Source organism: Corythoichthys intestinalis, chromosome 19 (assembly GCF_030265065.1).
Source record: "Corythoichthys intestinalis isolate RoL2023-P3 chromosome 19, ASM3026506v1, whole genome shotgun sequence".
Lineage (NCBI taxonomy): Eukaryota > Metazoa > Chordata > Actinopteri > Syngnathiformes > Syngnathidae > Corythoichthys > Corythoichthys intestinalis.
The window spans coordinates 10,507,506-10,526,788 of record NC_080413.1 but is presented as its reverse complement, the minus strand read 5'-3'; the positions used below and the strand labels follow the sequence as shown (position 1 = coordinate 10,526,788).

General features: G+C 39.4%; 2 protein-coding genes across 3 annotated transcripts in view; one reads left to right on the top strand and one right to left on the bottom strand.

Annotated features, from left to right (window-relative positions):
* Positions 1 to 19,283, bottom strand: part of plcb1l (phospholipase C beta 1-like) — a 480,463-nt gene that overhangs the window by 412,897 nt on the left and 48,283 nt on the right. The window lies entirely within an intron of this gene.
* Positions 17,178 to 18,247, top strand: LOC130907862 (ADP-ribosylation factor-like protein 8). The gene is made up of 2 exons (XM_057823354.1): positions 17,178 to 17,496; positions 17,912 to 18,247. The coding sequence occupies exons 1-2, from the start codon at positions 17,374 to 17,376 to the stop codon at positions 18,122 to 18,124; spliced, it is 336 nt and encodes a 111-aa protein (XP_057679337.1). The 5' UTR covers positions 17,178 to 17,373; the 3' UTR covers positions 18,125 to 18,247.

Here is a 19,283-nt window from a genome sequence, read left to right as displayed (position 1 = left end):
GATGCAGCACCTTGAGGGGCTCCGGGCCTGGAACTGACTTCGCAGAGCACCCGTTGATCCCTAGATATGAAAGGAGACCTGTTGAGGAGTTCGGAGGTGGGGGCTCGCTTGGTGGTCTATGAGAACAAGCTGGTGCTGAACTTTTTGTACTTAGCGCAGATTACCAGAAGGCCGCTTCCAGATGCAGAGCGCCAAAGGGCGGACAGGCTCTGCTTTGCCTGGGTGGTATGGCAAAACTTTACTCCATCTCACTTTTCTTATTAGCTTAATACGCCTTTGTACAAATTTCAACGCCAAGGACACATACATCAGGTCATTCACTTCGGGGTACTGGTCACTGTCAACTAATATCTAGATAAGCGGTATTAAAGAGCATACGACAGGAGAAAAAAAAGGTCTTAAATAGCATTATTATGTGAATTAGAATCATATTTTGAGACGATTCGACTATATACAACAATTTAGCAAAGAACAAATGACGAGAAATTAGTCTTTAAATCTGCCGGTTAGCCACGCCTACCATTATAGGGCTCTAGCATTCCCAACAGGTGCATTACGTCAGCGGGTGAATGGGCTCATCGGTTTTACTATACAGCCCATTGAGGGGGAATTATTCAGAACGAAGAAAATGCGACGAAGAGAGCCGCAAAATGTCATTGTTTCAGTCTCTCTACTCCAATATTTTTACAGGATATTCTTTTTATCCAAGTATTTTTCCCCAATATCTAAATAAATGGCTTGAGAAAGACCAGCCAGCCCGTCGAGGGGCAACTATTCAGAACACGGAAAACGCGACGAAGAGAGCTGCAAAATGTCATTGTTTATGTCTCTTTACTTCAATATTTTTACAGGATATTCTTTCTATCCAAGTATTTGCTAAATAATTGGCATGGTCATGACAAATAACAGTCTTGTGCTAAATGGAATATGAAATGATAAAAATGCACTTATTCAAGACGACATGGCAAAATTATGGTCAAAAATATGGTTAAAATAATGGTCAAAACTGTCGACTTCACCTTTACTGTCGCACCTCCCGAACGATATTTTATGACACCTAAATCGGACATATGTCATTTCCCTTCCCCGGCTTCGGAGAATGTAAACAAACCAAGAGGCGTGACAGCTAGCCGACATGCTAACCCGAACCGAGTGATGTTTCAAAGTCTTCGAAGCGGAAAATCACACATACAGTGGGGAGAACAAGTATTTGATAGTGGCATTGGGTTTTCCCATTGGCAGTGTATCAAATACTTGTTCTCCCCACTGTAACTAGCCCGGATTATTTGACATGACGACTGGGTTGTCGATTGTCTTCACGGATCGGCAAACCGCCCGGCAGAGAGCAATTTACAGTTTGTTCCCCGGAGGAGGGCGGCTGTTGTGCAGCTAACGTGCAGCTAATGTGCACGAGAAGAGCTTTTAAGATGCCTATCAATGATCAAACGTAAGTAGTCCTTTATTTAAAGAAAGTTTGTAGTGTTTACTTTGTAATCGCTGTATTCGTATTTGACATAATACAAAACAAGATGTTTACTCACTTCCTTGTAAGTCCAATGGTCCCATAGTAGTAGGGCTTGTTTTGGCCAATATCCACGGTGAATGGGAACCTTTTGAAACTCCAAAAAGGCAAAGCAAGATTTTTCTGCAGCCGTTTGGCTGGCGTGATGCGAAAAATAAACATATTACTCCGCAAAATAAGCTGAATCCTTAGTACGCCTTCACCCGTACACATCACAGCGCCCTCCTCCTCAATGCAAGACCGAAGCCGGAAGTCACTCATTTTCATGGCGCGGGATTCAAAAAACTAAATAAATATACCGATCGCTTCCTCACACATCCAAGCGGTCCATATCATTCAGGAGCATGAAATACTGCGTGTATTATGAAATAAACATGCTTTTTCTTGTCACATGCACTTTAATAAACTCATCTTTGATGCAGGCCACATTGTAGTTTCATAATTCCAATTTAGGATGCCACAAGTAATCGACCACTAGGCGATGATCGAATCTGCTATTATAAAGGATTCTGAAAATCAATAAAACGTTTAGAGACTAAATATTTTTCGATAATAAGCCTTTTAATTACAAATAAATTATTTTTTTATTCTGATTTTTTTTTTCCAAGTTAAAGGGAACCACGGATAGAAAACGTAATTAAAAGATAAATGTTAGTATAAGTTATAATTATTTAATATTAAAACCCCTCTTAATGTTTTCGTTTTGATCAAATTTGAAAAATTTGTTTAACTAGTACGTCGCCATTGTTGTTGACGACGCACTGCACTCTGGGCGGTGACGTCACTGGGCTGCACTTGCCGGGCTACACCATTGTCACTCTTTAGCTACATAAACATGTCGTCGGCTCCACCCTTCTAATTTGAACCTGAATGAAAAAGTGATGGGCAGGACAGCAATGTCGATATTTCACAAAATGAGCAGTAAAAGCAAATAATGAAGGTCTCCAGCAGGATTCGAACTTGCATTTCTCATGCGACAGTCTAGTTCATGATTTTCCTTATAAAGCAATCACAACGTAAGAAGGGAATCACAACTGAAAAGAAAGTGCGACAAAAAGGGAGACACAAAAAGGGTCAGTGACAGTAGGTCGGGATTTAAAAAAAAGAAGAATGATGCAACTAGCAATGTAGGGATATACAAACTGTCAAATGGCAGCAAGTCAATATCTCGGCAAGCCGCCTAAGATCGGTTTAAAGAAACTGCTGATGAGCTGGAATTGGATGCAAGTACAACGTTGGGAACTCATCCCACAGCTCTATAACAAAACAATCTGACCAACAGCAGAATCTGACAAAATCATGCTAGTTGTCATACTAGCTTCGATTGCTAGCTAGCACAGCTATTCTCCCAGTCCAGCCCAACCGCGTCATCACGCCCAGCCTGCGCTTCGCGTGTAAAACATGGCACCCGCTGAAGGTCAAAACATGTAATAAATATTATAGATTTATAAATCAATGGCAATAAAATATGTTTCTCTAATAACATATTAATAACAAATTAATGACATATAATTGTGACTTATTAGAGCCAACAAGTCTTGAAGTCCGAGGGTCCCTTTAAAATGGGGAAAAAAACAGTTATTCATTGTTCACTTTATTCATTTTAAACATGTATTTTCATTTTTAATAAAATTGATAGACTTTATTAATTGAACATCTCACTTATTTTTAGTTTTATTTGATTCACACATTTATATCTAAATGGCAATACAGTTAACACTATGATTTAGGAAGGACTGTATGATTTTTTTAATTAAGAACTATCAGGGGGGAAAAGTGTTTACTTTTTGGAGCTGATGTCAGATATTAATTTCAGTAAAGAGTGACTGATTTGTGCTAACTTATCATTGGTATGCTATGTACCACAACTCATTATGGCAAAGAAGATGAATGAATTCATCATTAAAATATGAACTATGCTTCTCTAGTAACAGTGTTGTTTTCGTCAACAATGACAATAAGGAAAATATTTTGTTGACGAACAATTTTTTCCATGACAACCTGACAATGACGAGCTAAAAACATGGCTTGGGAGACTAGAATATAACGAGACGACTAACAGACCAAAATGCAACATCTTTTCTGTCATATGTTCACAATGCGTGACATTTTATATTATGGAGTATGTCAGCTTGCCACGTTTGGGTCATGTCACTCATGTACGATGTGCTGCGCCTCTCACTACTCACCGGAGTTTAGGATAAGTCTCAAGCAAAGCTCCATCTTGCTTGTTTGGAAAGAAGATTTGTTTTATCATCTTGGCAAGAGAGAATAAGCAATGTTGCTTTAGCCTTTGAAGTCTGTGCGGTGAGTCACTAAATGTAATCCTAGCATTAGCATCGCATTTAGGTTTCCGTTAGCATTAGCTTCAGAAAGGTGAGCGTCCTCTTAAAGCAACACTTGGTAACATCTCAGTTTTAGTCGATTTTAGCGACGCCGGTAGACAAAAGCGATAGTGTTTTGCCTTAAGGAAGACTGCATTTCCCATGAAGACCAGCGCTGCATTTCCCATGAGGACCAGCGCATAGCCGCATAGTGTTGTAAAATCATAATGGTCACCTGCAAATGGATTAGACAACATTTCTGTTGCCAGCGGCTGTGCGAAGGATGAAAAGTAATAAGGTAATTAATCCAGTTGCGGCTTAACATTAGCATATGACGGTTAGCAACCTTGTGGCTTAGTGTGGCTAACCCCCCCACCCCATCTGGACTCGTCAAGAGTTCAGTTGAAAGTGGAGGTGTCACGCCAGCGAGTGAAAGCCAGGCCAATGTTTATTCTTGAGTATCCTTTGATCCCTGGTATCCTCCCGTTTTTTCCCCTCCGCGAACAGAACTTTTTGTCTCTTTTGTTGCTCTGCCATCTTTGCAGAATGCGCGCGAAAGCATTAGCTTCGACTTCAGTCTTTATATTGAAAGGTGGAAGTGACCTATGCTGGAAAGCAGTCAGGATGTGTGTAGTTTTTTGGCGTGGCAGGGTTCCTGCCACTCTCGTCAAAGTTAATTAGTGCCAGTGAAAGCGATACAGATCCCCTCAAGATATAAAAGAGGTGTCATTCAACTAGTTGTCAGCCAACGTAAGTTATGAAAATATGCTATAAAGGTTTAAAAGTTGCTTTTTTGGTGGTTTCTAGGTAGGTTTAATTGAAAATAATGTATTGCTTTTACTGCTGAGTGTGTATTATCATCACAAAGTAAGACGCTACAATATGTCCTCGTCACGTTCATTCGAAATTGTTGTAAACCTATATTTTTGGACTAAAACTTTTACAGGCGAAATATTTTGAGTAACTGTCGTCTAAAACTAGATGAGATTTGTACGAGACAGTCTATTTTTCAAAAATGAATCGATGATTGTCCAATTGCTTTATCGTGGTGGTATAATTGGTCAAATTTTGACATAATTACTGGATTCTGCGATTCCCTCCTCAACAACTAACACAGGCTACAATAATATTTTCTGTGTTCCACCAGGACATGCTAATGAGGTGCTCCTACTCCCTTGAAGTCCAAAAGCCAACTCAGCTGCAAGGTGTATTTGTCACTCCTTCAACCTGCTGACCGACAGCCTGACAGCAGCATGGTCAAGTCTGCCTCACCGGGCTTCCTGTTACTCACTTCCTGTCCCCGCCCTGCACCTGCACCTACACTCCAACATGTGGTTGATGTCATGGCAGGTTTTTCCTCTCCTCCCGGGAGTCAGTCATGGCATAATGTCCGAACATCCATCAGCAAGGTCTGGATGAGGCGTCAGTCAAAGAGCCCACACAATGAATATTGCTCTTTATGGCTTCAAGTGATGAACACCTTAGTGAGGCGAAGACTGAGAACGTCACTTCAAATTGACGTGAAGAACACGTCAGCTTGCCCTTTCGTTAACTAGTCAGAACTGCGCCTTTGAGTTCCTTGTGAAAAGTCCTTCTGTAAATCTTTACTAAGCTCTGCATAATGAAAAAGTGACCTTCGGGGGAGTAGTTCTGTTTTCCGGTGCGAGGGAGGAACAACCTCAAGATGCCCTCAATATATGGAGGAATAATTACAGTGGGTCTTTATACCATCAGTGACCACAGTGAAATGATAGATTGAGGAGTGCGCACTACTGTACGCTACTTGGACAGACCTATGACTGAATGGAAATATTGTTTAAGCACGTGTACATACTTTTTCCGTTGTCCTAAGTCGTGTGTTTTCCAAATATTTTTTCACAGTTTGTACGTCAATGGTCAGGAAATACCTTACGGCAACTGTCAGCTGAGGTTAACAAGCTATTTGAATATTGATGTGTTGCTATTTAGGTGAAAATGTGTTTCTATGCTAAGACAGCTGACAATTTTTCCTATCAAGAAATTGTACTTTTCCATGTGTGCATATGTATCTGTTGGTATAAATTATCATTGAAAAGTATTCTATTTACACTAATGTTGTTTTTGTAAACATACATTTTTTTCATGACGAGGACAAGACGATAACAAGGTAAAAACGTGTTTTGGGAGACTAAAGCCACTTTCAAACGCACCTGAACACGGTTTTAGTCCCAGGTTTCAAGTTTTTTCCAAATTATGGCGGAAAACATTCAGGTGACTTGAAGTTCCGCTCTGAGACCCCCAATTTGGCCTAATTTCAAAATTGTCCGATCTGCATGTGTGATATATCATTAGAAAGCTTAAAATCTCAATTTTCTGGGGGAAGAAAAATGTTTAACAGGAGGGCATTGGGCTTTCAAAATTATCGCGTTAACAGGCATTATTTTTTTAAATTAATCACGTTAAAATATTTGACGCATTTAACGCACATGCCCCGCTCAAACAGATTAAAATGACAGCAAAGTGTCATTTTCACTTGTTACTTGTGATTTTTGGTGTTTTGCCGCCCTCTGCTGGTGCTTGGGTGCTACTGATTTTATGGGTTTCAGCACCATAATTATTATTGACATCAACAATGGCGAGCTACTAGTTTATTTTTTGATTGAAAATTTTACAAACTTTATTAAAACGAAAACATTAAGAGGGGTTTTAATATAAAATTTCTATAACTTGTACTAGCATTGATCTTTTAAGAACTACAAGTCTTTCTATCCATGGATCACTTTAACAGAATGTTAATAATGTTAATGCCATCTTGTTTATTTATTGTTATGATAAACAAATACAGTACAGTGGTACCTCTACATACGATCGCTTCGACACACGAACTTTTCGACATCCGACGTAAAATTTGACTCGCCATTTGTTTCTACATCCGACGACATGCTCGAAATACGACGACAATGGCAGCACCGCAGACGAATGCACGGCGGATTTTCTTGTGTGACAAATCAACACAGGTTTCAGAAAAGGTTGGTACAGGTGGTGAAACAAGGAAAAAGTTGATGCTTACCTTCTAAATGAAGATGCAAATGACAGAAAAATATGAGCGTAGGGTGGGCATCCGTGAAATGGCTCAACAATACATCTCCACGGTCCTCCTCCGACCATCGTTCGCCAGTCTTTATAAATTAAGCTGACAATTCTTATTGTGGTAACATCTCCAGAGAAATCGCCAACTTCGCCACGTTTTTATCATTTATTTCACAACTTATTCAAAACAAAAACACCTTCTGTCTGCTGCAATTGACGTTGTTCTCAAGAAAACATTCAAAGTGAAAGTGAAACTCAAGCTCACCGGTCTGTCTCTGGCAGTCAGCGCCGCGGTGCGTTCAGGGTCAGCAAAAAACGTCCGCCACATTAGAACCCGATTCGTTACATTAATACAGGAATTATTATTATTATTATTATTATTATTCCGATTTTGATTTATAATTTATTTGTTTTGCTATGTGTAATTGCCATTTGTAGTAGTACCAGCAGTATTTTTTAAGGATTTAGTGAAGGTTTTTGGGCTGTGGAACGAATTAATGGAATTATAATGTATTCCTATGGGAAAATCCTGCTCGACATACGACCATTTCGACTTACAAACAAGGTCCTGGAACGGATTAACTTCGTATGTAGAGGTACCACTGTACTTATGTACAGTATGTTGAATGTACAGTATATATCCGTCTTGTGTCTTATCTTTCCATTCCAACAATAATTTACAGAAGAATATGGCATATTTTAGAGATGATTTGAATTGCGATTAATTACGATTAATTAATTTTTAAGCTGTGATTAACTCTGTGATATTTAGTCGTTTAGCTGTGATTTTAGTCGTTGGACAGCCCTAATATATATATATATATATATATATATATATATATATATATATATATATATATACAGCAAAACCCTATCTGGAGTTGAGAGCACACGAGAGCAGAATTACAGACGCCACGACTTTAACGAGATATTATTGTGTACTTACCTTGTTTTGATCCAAAAACTCCATGTAGCATGTATCACTGAGTGTCAAGACACAGCTGTGAATGACCACAGCTGGATTTATGGTAGATTTTATGGGTGAAACATGGTAATATAACAAGAGTCGCGATGCACAAATCGCAGACATCAATGAGTGGTCGAGATTTTCTTTTACATATACTGTATATTCCTTTAACATTTTTTTTCCCAAGTTTTCTTTGTTTGGATCGATTATTTATCATCTAACATATCGGAGAAAATGCGACAGTAACAAAAAAAAATTCAATTAAGTAGGGCTGTCAAAATTATCGCGTTAACGGGCGGTAATTTTTTAAATTAATCACGTTAAAATATTTGACGCAATTAACGCACATGCCCCACTCAAACAGATTAATGACAGCAGTGTCATGTCCACTTGTTACTTTTGTTTTTTTGTCTCCCTCTGCTGGCGCCTTGGTGCGACTGATTTTATGCACCATGAGCATTGTGTAATTATTGACATCAACAATGGCGAGCTACGAGTTTATTTTTTTACTGAAAATTTTACAAATTATATTAAAACGAAAACATTAAGAGGGGTTTTAATATAAAATTTCTATAACTTGTACTAACATTTATCTTTTAAGAACTACAAGACTTTCTATCCATGGATCGCTTTACCGGAATGTTAATGTTAATACCATCTTGTTGATTTATTGTTATGATAAACAAATACAGTACCTATGTACAGTATGTTGAATGTATATATCCCTTTTGTGTCTTATCTTTCCATTCCAACAATAATTTATAGAAGAATCTGGCATATTTTATAGATGGTTTCAATTGCGATTAATTACGATTAATTAATTTTTAAGCTGTGATTAATTCGATTAAAAATTTTAATCGTTTGACAGCCCTACAATTAAGCGATAGTTATGAGGTAGATATCTGTGGCGTTTTTACAGACGCCGTTTTTTTCATTGTGACGTAATTTGTTTAAAGGTTTAAAATATGCGAGTGAATAATTTTTTTAAAGTTGTTTTTTTTTTTTAGCAATATATTAGGCATCAATTTATTATTCTAAGCTAAAAATAACATACATTTTGAATAATAAATTTAATTAATTATCTTCGTTTTATGGCTGGGTTGAAACAAAAGCGGTTGCGCGACGTGTGTAAAAGGGGATTTCCAGTGTAAAACGGACATATTAAAAGTAGTTCGGGGCTCAATGCGCCATGAATCTGCTATGGCAGTATATAGACATATTGTTCTATCAAACAACACTTGTTTTGGCTTAAAAAAACATCAGTTTCTTTTAAAGAGGAGTGCAAGAGCAGAAAATGCTTTTTCAGTCTTGTCTGTGTTTTTCGACTTATCTATAAGACTTTTATGCCCCTCAACGTCCCGGAATTTTTGATGTGTTTTTTTTAATCGGCGTTTACGGGAGGACGGAAAAATTTTCGGCGTCATTCGAAAAAATGCAATACAAATCCCCATATGATCACATTGCTACTGGATCGTAAAGCTGAGGAAGAGATTCCATCGTCCATCTTTGGAAACGTGTGGTTTATTTCGTTGCCGATGTCGACCAAAAATTACGCAATGTCCGGGTTATAAAATCGCACCAGCCGCTCTTCCCGCACAGACCACAGAGAGCGCCGAGTGGGCAACACAGGACAAGTCTGTGAAAGTGTCAAACCCACATTATTCCTGGGCTATCTCCCCATGTCTGGAAGCCATGACACAATCCCGCGTCACCTTACACGGGAATTTACCGAGTTATAAGTCTGAAAGGGGCTTAAAACACAACGAGACTCTTGCCAGTTTTCGTCTGACGAGAACAAGACGAAAATGCGCAATAGTTTCCGTCACATGACGAAAATGCGCAATAGTTTCTGTCACAGGTTTACAATGTGTGACATTGTATGTGTAGTTAGTCTGGTTCGTAGCAGTGTCTGGTTGAGTTACTTGTGACATGCGCCCCCCCCCACCCCCAACACACAAGTGAGTGGTCTCCACTCTCCATTGAGGTTTGCACACACGGTAATTAGGGCTGTCAAAATTATCGCGTTAACGCGCGATAATTAATTTTTTCAATGAATCACGTTAAAATATTTGACGCAATTAACACACATGCCCCGCTCAAACAGATTAAAATGACAGCACAGTGCAATGTTACTTGTTACTTGTGTTTTTTGAAGTTTTGTCACCCTCTGCTGGCGCTTGGGTGCGACTGATTTTATGGGCTGAAGCACCCATGAGCATTGTGTAATTATTGACATCAACAATGGTGTGCTACTAGTTTATTTTTTGATTGAAAATTTAACAAATTTTATTAAAACGAAAACATCAAGAGGGGTTTTAATATAAAATTTGTACTAACATTTATCTTTTAAGAACTACAAGTCTTTCTATCCATGGATCGCTTTAACAGAATGTTAACAATGTTAATGCCATCGTGTTGATTTATTGTTATAATAAACAAATACAGTACTTATGTACCGTATGTTGAATGTATATTTCCATATTGTGTCTTATCTTTCCATTCCAACAATAATTTACAGAAAAATATGGCATATTTTATAGATGGTTTGAATTACGATTAATTACGATTAATTAATTTTTAAGCTGTAATTAACTCAATTAAAATTTTTAATCGTTTGACAGCCCTAACGGTAACACTTGTTTTCTTGGCCAGGGAGAATATGAAATGTCGCTTTAGCCTGTAAAGGTCTGGGCTGAGTGATCATCACACACTAAATGTAACTCCTAGCGTTAGCATAGCATTCTCATTCCCATTAGCAATAGACCCTACTCACCTACGTCACAAAATGACTTGTCGCTGGATCCGGCCGCCATATTGTCCGTATTTTTTAGACTTATTCTCATTGTTTTCAATTAGTCGTGCAAGTTATAGAGCAATTCATGGAAGCCCCGGTGTTATCTGACGCTGTAAACTCATTGGATGCGTTGCATAAAAGGCGTTATGTGGAAAAGCTCCAGTTTATCCATTCGCCAGATCCATATTTGATGCCTAAATCGATGTTTTTCGACCCGTTGTCTTCGCCATCTTTGCCTGACATCTGCTAGCTACCCTGATATTTACAACTATCTTGACCACACAAAATCAGCCTATTCTCACGAAAGTTTGAAAAACTTTAAGAGCTTGGAGGCTTATAAATGCTACGTTGCTGGTTGGGTGAAACAGGTCCTCGTCCACGAAAATTCGGCAGGAATCTATTGTGTGCTCGGGAAGGTGAGTTACGAAATTTTCAATTCAAAATCTTTTGTTTTTGCTAACATCCACTGTCAAGTCTAATGTATTTCATGTCATTTGTCAATGGAGCTAGGGCTTTTAATGTTTATATGGTTTAGCGATAGCACTCTCACTACATACATATATAATATGTAATAAATATGAAGTGCGATAGCACTACTCCAGATTGTCCCTAGTTGAATTTATTTTTTGGCTTTTGACCTTAATAGTGAAATTGTAAATTAATTGTATGACAACTGTCTGATTATACCCTTATAATTATATATTTTCAGGTAGTTCATTCACAACGTCTGAGTGTATGTTGTCGGCGATTAGCCTAGCAATGATCTTAATTGTGGTTGTCACCCCAAAACCCTCTAAATATATATTAAATGCATCTTACCAGATATAAAATTACTACTACATAATCTGTGGTAGTCGTTTGGAGCCCAGTTTTCTCGTCGAATTGCAGCAGTCAAACTCGGTCTCCTCTCCGGGTCTCTCGGAATACGGTAAAACTTCAAGTCTCTCCGTCTATCTTCTCTGTTTTTGCAACCGACCGCCACACACGACCTCACCATTTTGATTATTAATGTTAACGAGCAGAAAAACACGCCATAATAGGAGGAATTTACGAAGCGCTAATGCATTAACATGACGAGTATACAGACAATATGGCGCGGGGGCGTGGCTGTGACGTCACGTGAGTAGGGTCTATAGACTAATGCTAACAGCGAGCGTCCTCTTAAACTCTTGGACATTTTTTTCCCATACAGTTTGTGGTGTCCAGGTGGGTATAATTAATTGAAAATAATGTACAGGTAGTCCTCAGGTTACTAACGAGTTCCGTTTCCACGCTGGTGATGTAACCCAAATTTCCGTGTAAATTGCAATTAACCCTTTAAGCACCCCTAAATAAATCAAATTACCTATCCAAAAATATGTAATATACCTCATATTAATAAGATAAAAAAATAAGATACTGTGAGGTACTTTGTGTTAAATGCCGTTATACTAGTATTTAACAACTTTTCGGGCTCTAAAAAAAAAAAAAAAAAATTTTTTAAACTATTCGGGCTTCACTCAGCCCGCCATCGGAACTAAAAAAAAAAAAAAAAAACTGATCGGGACTGACAAGAGGATTTTGGCAGAGGAGAAGCAGCAGCAGCATGAGAACAAGGAAGTGGGAATTGCAGGATGGCGGCGACTTACGCGTCAAAAAAAAAAAGTGGCAAGTTCTGGCGTCGTAAGGTTGAAATCGCGCAAGTCGGGTACGTCGTAACCCGGGGACTGTCTTCCTAATTAGTGTGTATACTTACCAAGGTGGCGTCGTCCTTATAGACGCTACAATATAAGCTTCCCTGTCAATGTTCGAAAATTTGAAATACAGTAGACATTTTGGTAAACGTCGACTAAAACTAGACGAAATTAGTCTCGAGTTTTCGTCAACAAAAACGAGACGAAGACAAACACATTTTAAGATGACTGAAATATGATTAAAACTGATCATTATTATCGTCTATGAGACAGACGAAAATAAAAAGGGCTGCCAAAAACAACACAGATTTGCACTCATGTGTATTTTTTTCCTCCTATTTGATCTTAATTAGAAGGCTGTATTTTGTGCAAATACCAGCGTAAAAGACACGTGTGGTCATTTCCCTGCAATGCTGAGGATTCAGAAGCCTCGTCCAAAATACAGGCAGATTGCATTGTTATTACACTGTTGTTACACAGTTATGACACGGTAATAAGGTATATATTTTGACCGTGACTTTCCATCTTACAATTGGCATTTGTAAGGTTTGCAGTTTACCAACATACAGGAATTGACACTGGAAAGAATCCCTGTACTGTCGCTGTGCAAACATGGTGCGTTCTGTTGACTAGGGCATAAAATAGTGCTATTGGGTTTTGGGTTTCCAGAGCAGGATCAGGGCTGAAGTATATTGAGTCCATGTGGAGAGTGCATTTTTAATCTGAGCCTTAGCCACAGTCCTTCCTGTTTCTAATTTGGCGCTGCAGTGGTTTTGTCCTGAGGCCAACAGCCTCTCTTCCACAGAGTGTCTATTTCCTCTGAAGTGAATAGTAGCAGGTGTGCTGGCCCTGGATCCCTTTAGAAGAGTCTGCTTATGAATGGCCCACATCTCACTCCTTCTCGCCTGGCTATGTTTTCCTTTATTTTCTGTTCTTCCTTTGAGTCCAACATTTCTGTCTGACTCGCATTCTCTCTCACACACTTCCGTTGCTGTTGTGTCTTCGACAGTTCTTTGTCTCTATCATCTCCGTCTCTTTCTTTCACTTAGAAGTGTCATCGAGACACAGCACTGGGCTGATGAAATAATAAAAGACAATGACAACAACAAGGTCGGTGCGGTAACATATCAACCCTCACCAGACAAGCGTGCGTCATAAATCTCACGCACAGAAACGTTCCAAACATCTGAATTAAGTATATGCAAGACAAAATAAAACAGCTCCGTGACATTCCGGCATACATAAAAAGGTCCACCAAACAATGAATCTCATAAGAAAGAAAAGAACGCGACGTCGGAACTCATCCAATCTATGAGCTGAGGAGACACGCTGTCACGCCGTTTCAAGGAAGCAATGCGTTTGGAATTAACCTCCAATGACCTTCACTTCCCGGTCGCCAACCCCCTTTCAACACACACGCACACTAAAAATACGCTCCCTAATGAGCTGTACTTTCAGGGATAGAACTTTACCTATCAATCGGAGAACTCATCACATCATGCCAAAGTCTTATTCCCACTAACAGTGGGGCAAATACTGTATGTATTTAGTCAACCACCGATTTTGCAAGTTCTCCTACTTGAAAAGATTAGAGAGGCCTGTAATTGTCAATATGGGTAAACCTCAACCATGAGAGTCAGAATGTTAAAAAAAAAATAAACAGAAAATCACATTGTTTGATTTTTAAAGAATTTCCAAATTAGAGTGGAAAATAAGTTTTTGGTCACCTACAAACAAGCAAAATTTCTAGCTGTCAAAGAGGTCTAACTTCTTCTAACGAAGTCTAACAAGGCTCCACTCATTACCTGTATTAATGGCACCTGTTTTAACTCATTATTGGTATAAAAGACACCTGTCCACAACCTCAGTCAGTCACACTCCAAACTCCACTATGGCCAAGACCAAAGAGCTGTCGAAGGACACCAGAGACAAAATTGTAGACCTGCACCAGGCTGGGTAGACTGAATCTGCAATAGGTAAAATGCTTGGTGTAAAGAAATCAACTGTGGGAGCAATTATTGGAAAATGGAAGACATACAAGACCACTGATCATCTCCCTCGATCTGGGGCTCGATGCAAGAGCTCACCCCGTGGCGTCAAAATGATAAGAACAGTCAGCAAAAATCCCAGAACCACATGAGGGGACCTATTGAATGACCTACAGAGAGCTGGGACCACAGTAACAAAGGCTACTATCAATAACACAATGCGCCATCAGGGACTCAAATCCTGCACTGCCAGACGTGTCCCCCTGCTTAAGCCAGTACACGTCCAGGCCCGTCTGCAGTTCGCTAGAGAGCATTTGAATGATCCAGAAGAGGACTGGGAGAATGTGTTATGGTTAGATGAAACCAAAATAGAACTTTCTGGTAGAAACACAGGTTCTCCTGGTTGGAGGAGAACGAATACTGAATTGCATCCGAAGAACACCATACCCACTGTGAAGCATGGGGGTGGAAACATCATGCTTTGGGGCTGTTTTTCTGCAAAGGGACCAGGACGACTGATCTGTGTAAAGGAAATAATGAATGGGGCCATGGATTGAGAAAGTTTGAGTGAAAATCTCCTTCCATCAGCAAAGGCATTGAAGATGAGACGTGGCTGGGTGTTTCAGCATGACAATGATCCCAAACACACAGCCAGGGCAACAAAGGAGTGGCTTCGTAAGAAGCATTTCAAGGTCCTGGAGTGGCCTAGCCAGTCTCCAGATCTCAGCCCCATAGAAAATCTGTGGAGGGAGTTGAAAGTCCATGTTGCCCAATGACAGCCCCAAAACATCACTGCTCTAGAGGAGATCTGCATGGAGGTATGGGCCAAAATACCAGCAACAGTGTGTGAAAAGCTTGTGAAGAGTTAGAGAAAACGTTTGGCCTATGTTATAGCCAACAAAGGGTACATACTAAAGATGTCCCGATCACGTCATTTTTAAAGTATCGGAATCGGCAAAAAAATATCGGACATGCCTTTTTTTTATATACATACATATATATATATATATATATATATATATATATTTTTTTTTTTTTAATTAAATCGTTTTCTAGCTGTATTTCACGTTACAGACAAAATGTCTTACACTCATCCAGAGTCTTTAGTTTTGGCTTAAAGTAGGGCTGTCAAATTTATAGCGTTAATGGCGGTAATTAATTTTTTAAAAATTAATCACATTAAAATATTTAACGCAATTAACGCATGCGCTGCTCAACCCACTCACGCATTGTCGCGTTCAATCTATACCGGCGCCGTTTTACCAACATATAGAGCTAAAAGGCAGCGTAAAATGAGTAAAGGGAATTTTGGCATTCTTTGGAGCCTTTTTTCAGTTGGCTAAAGCCTTAAAATCCTTCTCTCAACAATTAGAAATATCGTGGGAAGCAACGTGGGGAAGAAAGGTAGTGGTTGATCTTTTTCTTAACACCCTATGTTATTTCCTAACGCAGAGAAGATATATCAATTGGTGCCACCACGCATAGTCATGGTTGCACTTCCCATCATGCATTTGGGCAGAACAGTTAAATGGCTACAGTATCATTTACTGAAAGCTCAAAAAATACACTAGATGGCAATATTTAGTCACAATATACAAAGTCACATTTATCCTTTAAGAATTACAAGTCTTTCTATCCGTGGATCCCTCTCACAGAAAGAATGTTAATAATGTAAATGCCATCTTGATGATTTATTGTCATAATAATCAAACACAGTACTTATGTACTGTATGTTGAATGTATATATTCGTCCGAGTTTTATTCATTTTTTTTCTTAATGCATTGCCAAAATATATATGATCGGGAAAAATTATCGGGAATGATTGGAATTGAATCGGGAGCAAAAAAAAAAAAAAAGCAATCGGATCGGGAACTATCGGGATCGGCAGATAATCAAACTAAAATGATCGGGATCGGATCGGGAGCAAAAAAACATGATCGGAACAACCCTAGTACATATCAAAGTAATGAGATGAACTTTTGGTATTGACCAAATACTTATTTTCCAAATAAATTATTTGAAAATCAAACAATGTGATTTTCTGTTTTTTTTTTCTTTTTTCTCCACAATCAGTCTCTCATGGTTGAGGTTTACCCATGTTGACAATTACAGGCCTCTCTAATATTTTCAAGTGGGAGAACTTGCACAATTAGTGGTTGACTAAATACTTATTTGCCCCACTGTATCTCAGAGGGAAAACAAGGAAAAAGGAGGGGGTATGTTACCTGCCAAAGATTTGTGTCCTTACGCGAGAGGTGAAATACAGCTGCGAAGCCATTAAGGAAATAAGATTCCAAAAAGACGGGCTGTTGAAAAGTAACACGTGAACCCTTAATGGTGTTTGTGTTTGTTCAAGTTTGTTTCCACATCATTCGCCAAAGCAGAGCTTGGCGTAAAGGTTATGAGCTTGCTATGTCTGTTTACAGAGCTTGTGAGTCTATAAAACACACAAGAAATCCTGGCAATCGGAGATGTAGAAGCAGAGTACTTCTGAGAGTCATCTGTCAATGATATAACAAAAACGATGAAATACATCCCCTTCTGGTCTTCAATGAGCCATGATCCAAACGTGCCATTTTAAGACACTAATTTGCAGATGGAGGCGGTAGACTTTGACCCTCCACTAACAATTGAGGCTAGCTGATTCTCTCTGCAGGACTCTCTCTCCCGCCTCTGCTCTTGTGATTCTCGGCCAAACTTGACCACGGACATTTACGTTTTCCAGTAGCAGACCTGTTAAGTTTCACGATTTGGTCGGGAGACTCCCGATTTTGACCCCAATGCTCACGCCTCACGATTAGAAAGCCAAATCTCCCTATTTTCCAAAAATGTCTTTTTTTTTTTTTTTTTTTTTTTTTACGTTTTTGTTTGTCACCGTTTTGTAACGATACCATTCGGCCCGATTCGGAAAGTGACCAACAACGAATAGCCTGGCCGTCTCCGACTTCCCCGCCCTCACTCCCCTTCAGAGCTGGAAAAGCCCAACCAATCATCTGACAGGGAGGGAAGAGGCGAAGCACCACCGACTTCCCAAGATGCTGGCACTAATAAACCGGCTTTTAGACTGGTTCAAGTCTTTATTTTGGAAGGAAGAGATGGAGCTGACCCTGGTCGGCCTCCAGTATTCGGGAAAAACGACGTTCGTCAACGTAATTGCCGTAAGTCTTACCTGCCAGCGATAGCTAACTAGCCTAATGCTAATAGCATTAGAGCTAATGATGGGAGAACGATGAGGAAGAAGTCGCTGCTTTACTCTGTGTTTTCGTGGATCAAACATCATGGAATATTAAACCACTGCGGTCCTACCCCCACAATATATGAATTTAAGTGAGAAAGCATATCGTTACTTACTTGAAGTTTAATCATTTAGATTCGCTATTATGCTAAAGCTAAAGTGTATACTATACACTTTATTACATTATATCATTATTACTGTGCTGAAACAAAAAATATAAAGTTTCAATTCTAGGTTACAATTCAATTAAAAAACTGCCATGACAAAGATACTTTTAAAAACAAATATGATTAATTTTCTAAATGATGTAATTAATGTTTTTAATCTTGTTGATTTAGTCTGACGGAACCCTAATTGGAGTGATGGTTGATGAGATGAAGAGGCTGCTGAGGAAGCTGATGTCCAAATTTGTGCAAATGGATGTGATCAGGAAAGCTGAGGATATCCTAGATGTTGATTACAGGAACAAGGAGAACTGGCATGACACAGGCAACATAGCAGTATCACATGATGCCAGACAATACATGGAGCAAGTTGAAGACTATCTCTGATGCCACCAAAAAGAGGTTCTTTGACAGTGTAGTTAATTTTTACACAAGTGTTGTGACCAAAATGAACTTGAAAAAAAATGGTTGCATTTTGTCCTAGTGATTGTCTCGCGCGCGCGCGCGTCATCGGGGTTGGCAAACAGAAATCTCCCTATTTGCAATTTCTACAACTTAACAGGTATGCAGTAGTGGCGTTCCTGGCATCTGTGCGCACTCCCGTGTTTACACAAGATGTTCAAACCTGATGCAAATTAAACAAATCCAATCCCGAGCCTTCAACATCAGTCACCACCTTCATTTTGACATTAAGTCGATTAAACCCAGGGTTGGATCGCCACGACCGTTTCCTCAAGGTTTGGGTGGGGAAGTGATTTGTGCACCAGTACATCCAGAAAGTATTTTGAGACTAGTCATATGCGGATTGATGTTACCCGCTAGTTCCCACAAGCTTGCATGTGGTTGGATTTTCTCCGTGTGGTGTGGAGTATTTTCCTAAAAATCTCCCGAGTCCCCTGGCACAGGTTGTTTGGCAACGGTTCCGTTCCCACACTTATGGTTTTAAATGGCCTGGCTTTGTCCTCACGTATCCAGACCAAAGCGCACGTAGCACAATGCAATTTCATGAACACTAACTTTTTCCATCCTTACATCAGATAATCACTGATTACTTAAACTCAGGAAACATGGAGCAGGTCAGACACCATCCACGCCAGGTTGATTTTCCCATACAAGAGAGGACGGCTTCCAAGTTTGACTGAGGACAGGCTATAGAGCAGACATGTCCAAAGTCCGGCTCGGGGGCCAAATGCGGCCCGTGGTCAAATTTTATCCGGCCCCCAGCCTCTGTCATAAAATCAATTACGTCTGGCCCGCACACAGACTTAATAAATTGGTCAGCAGTACTGCTACCAGCATATGAAGTAGCTTACACACTAAATGCTGCAACTCATTTACCCACTAAAAGGCAACATTACCCCGCGTGACCCTTCATTTTCTAAAATGGCGCCAAAAAAAAAAAAAAAAAAAAAAGTTGACTGCTACAGCCGACACTTCCAGGATAGGTGGAAATTTGACTATTTCTTCACTGAAATACGTAACAACTGTGTCTGCCTCATTTGCAGAGACAGTAGCTGTTTTTAGAGTTCAATGTGAGGCGATATTA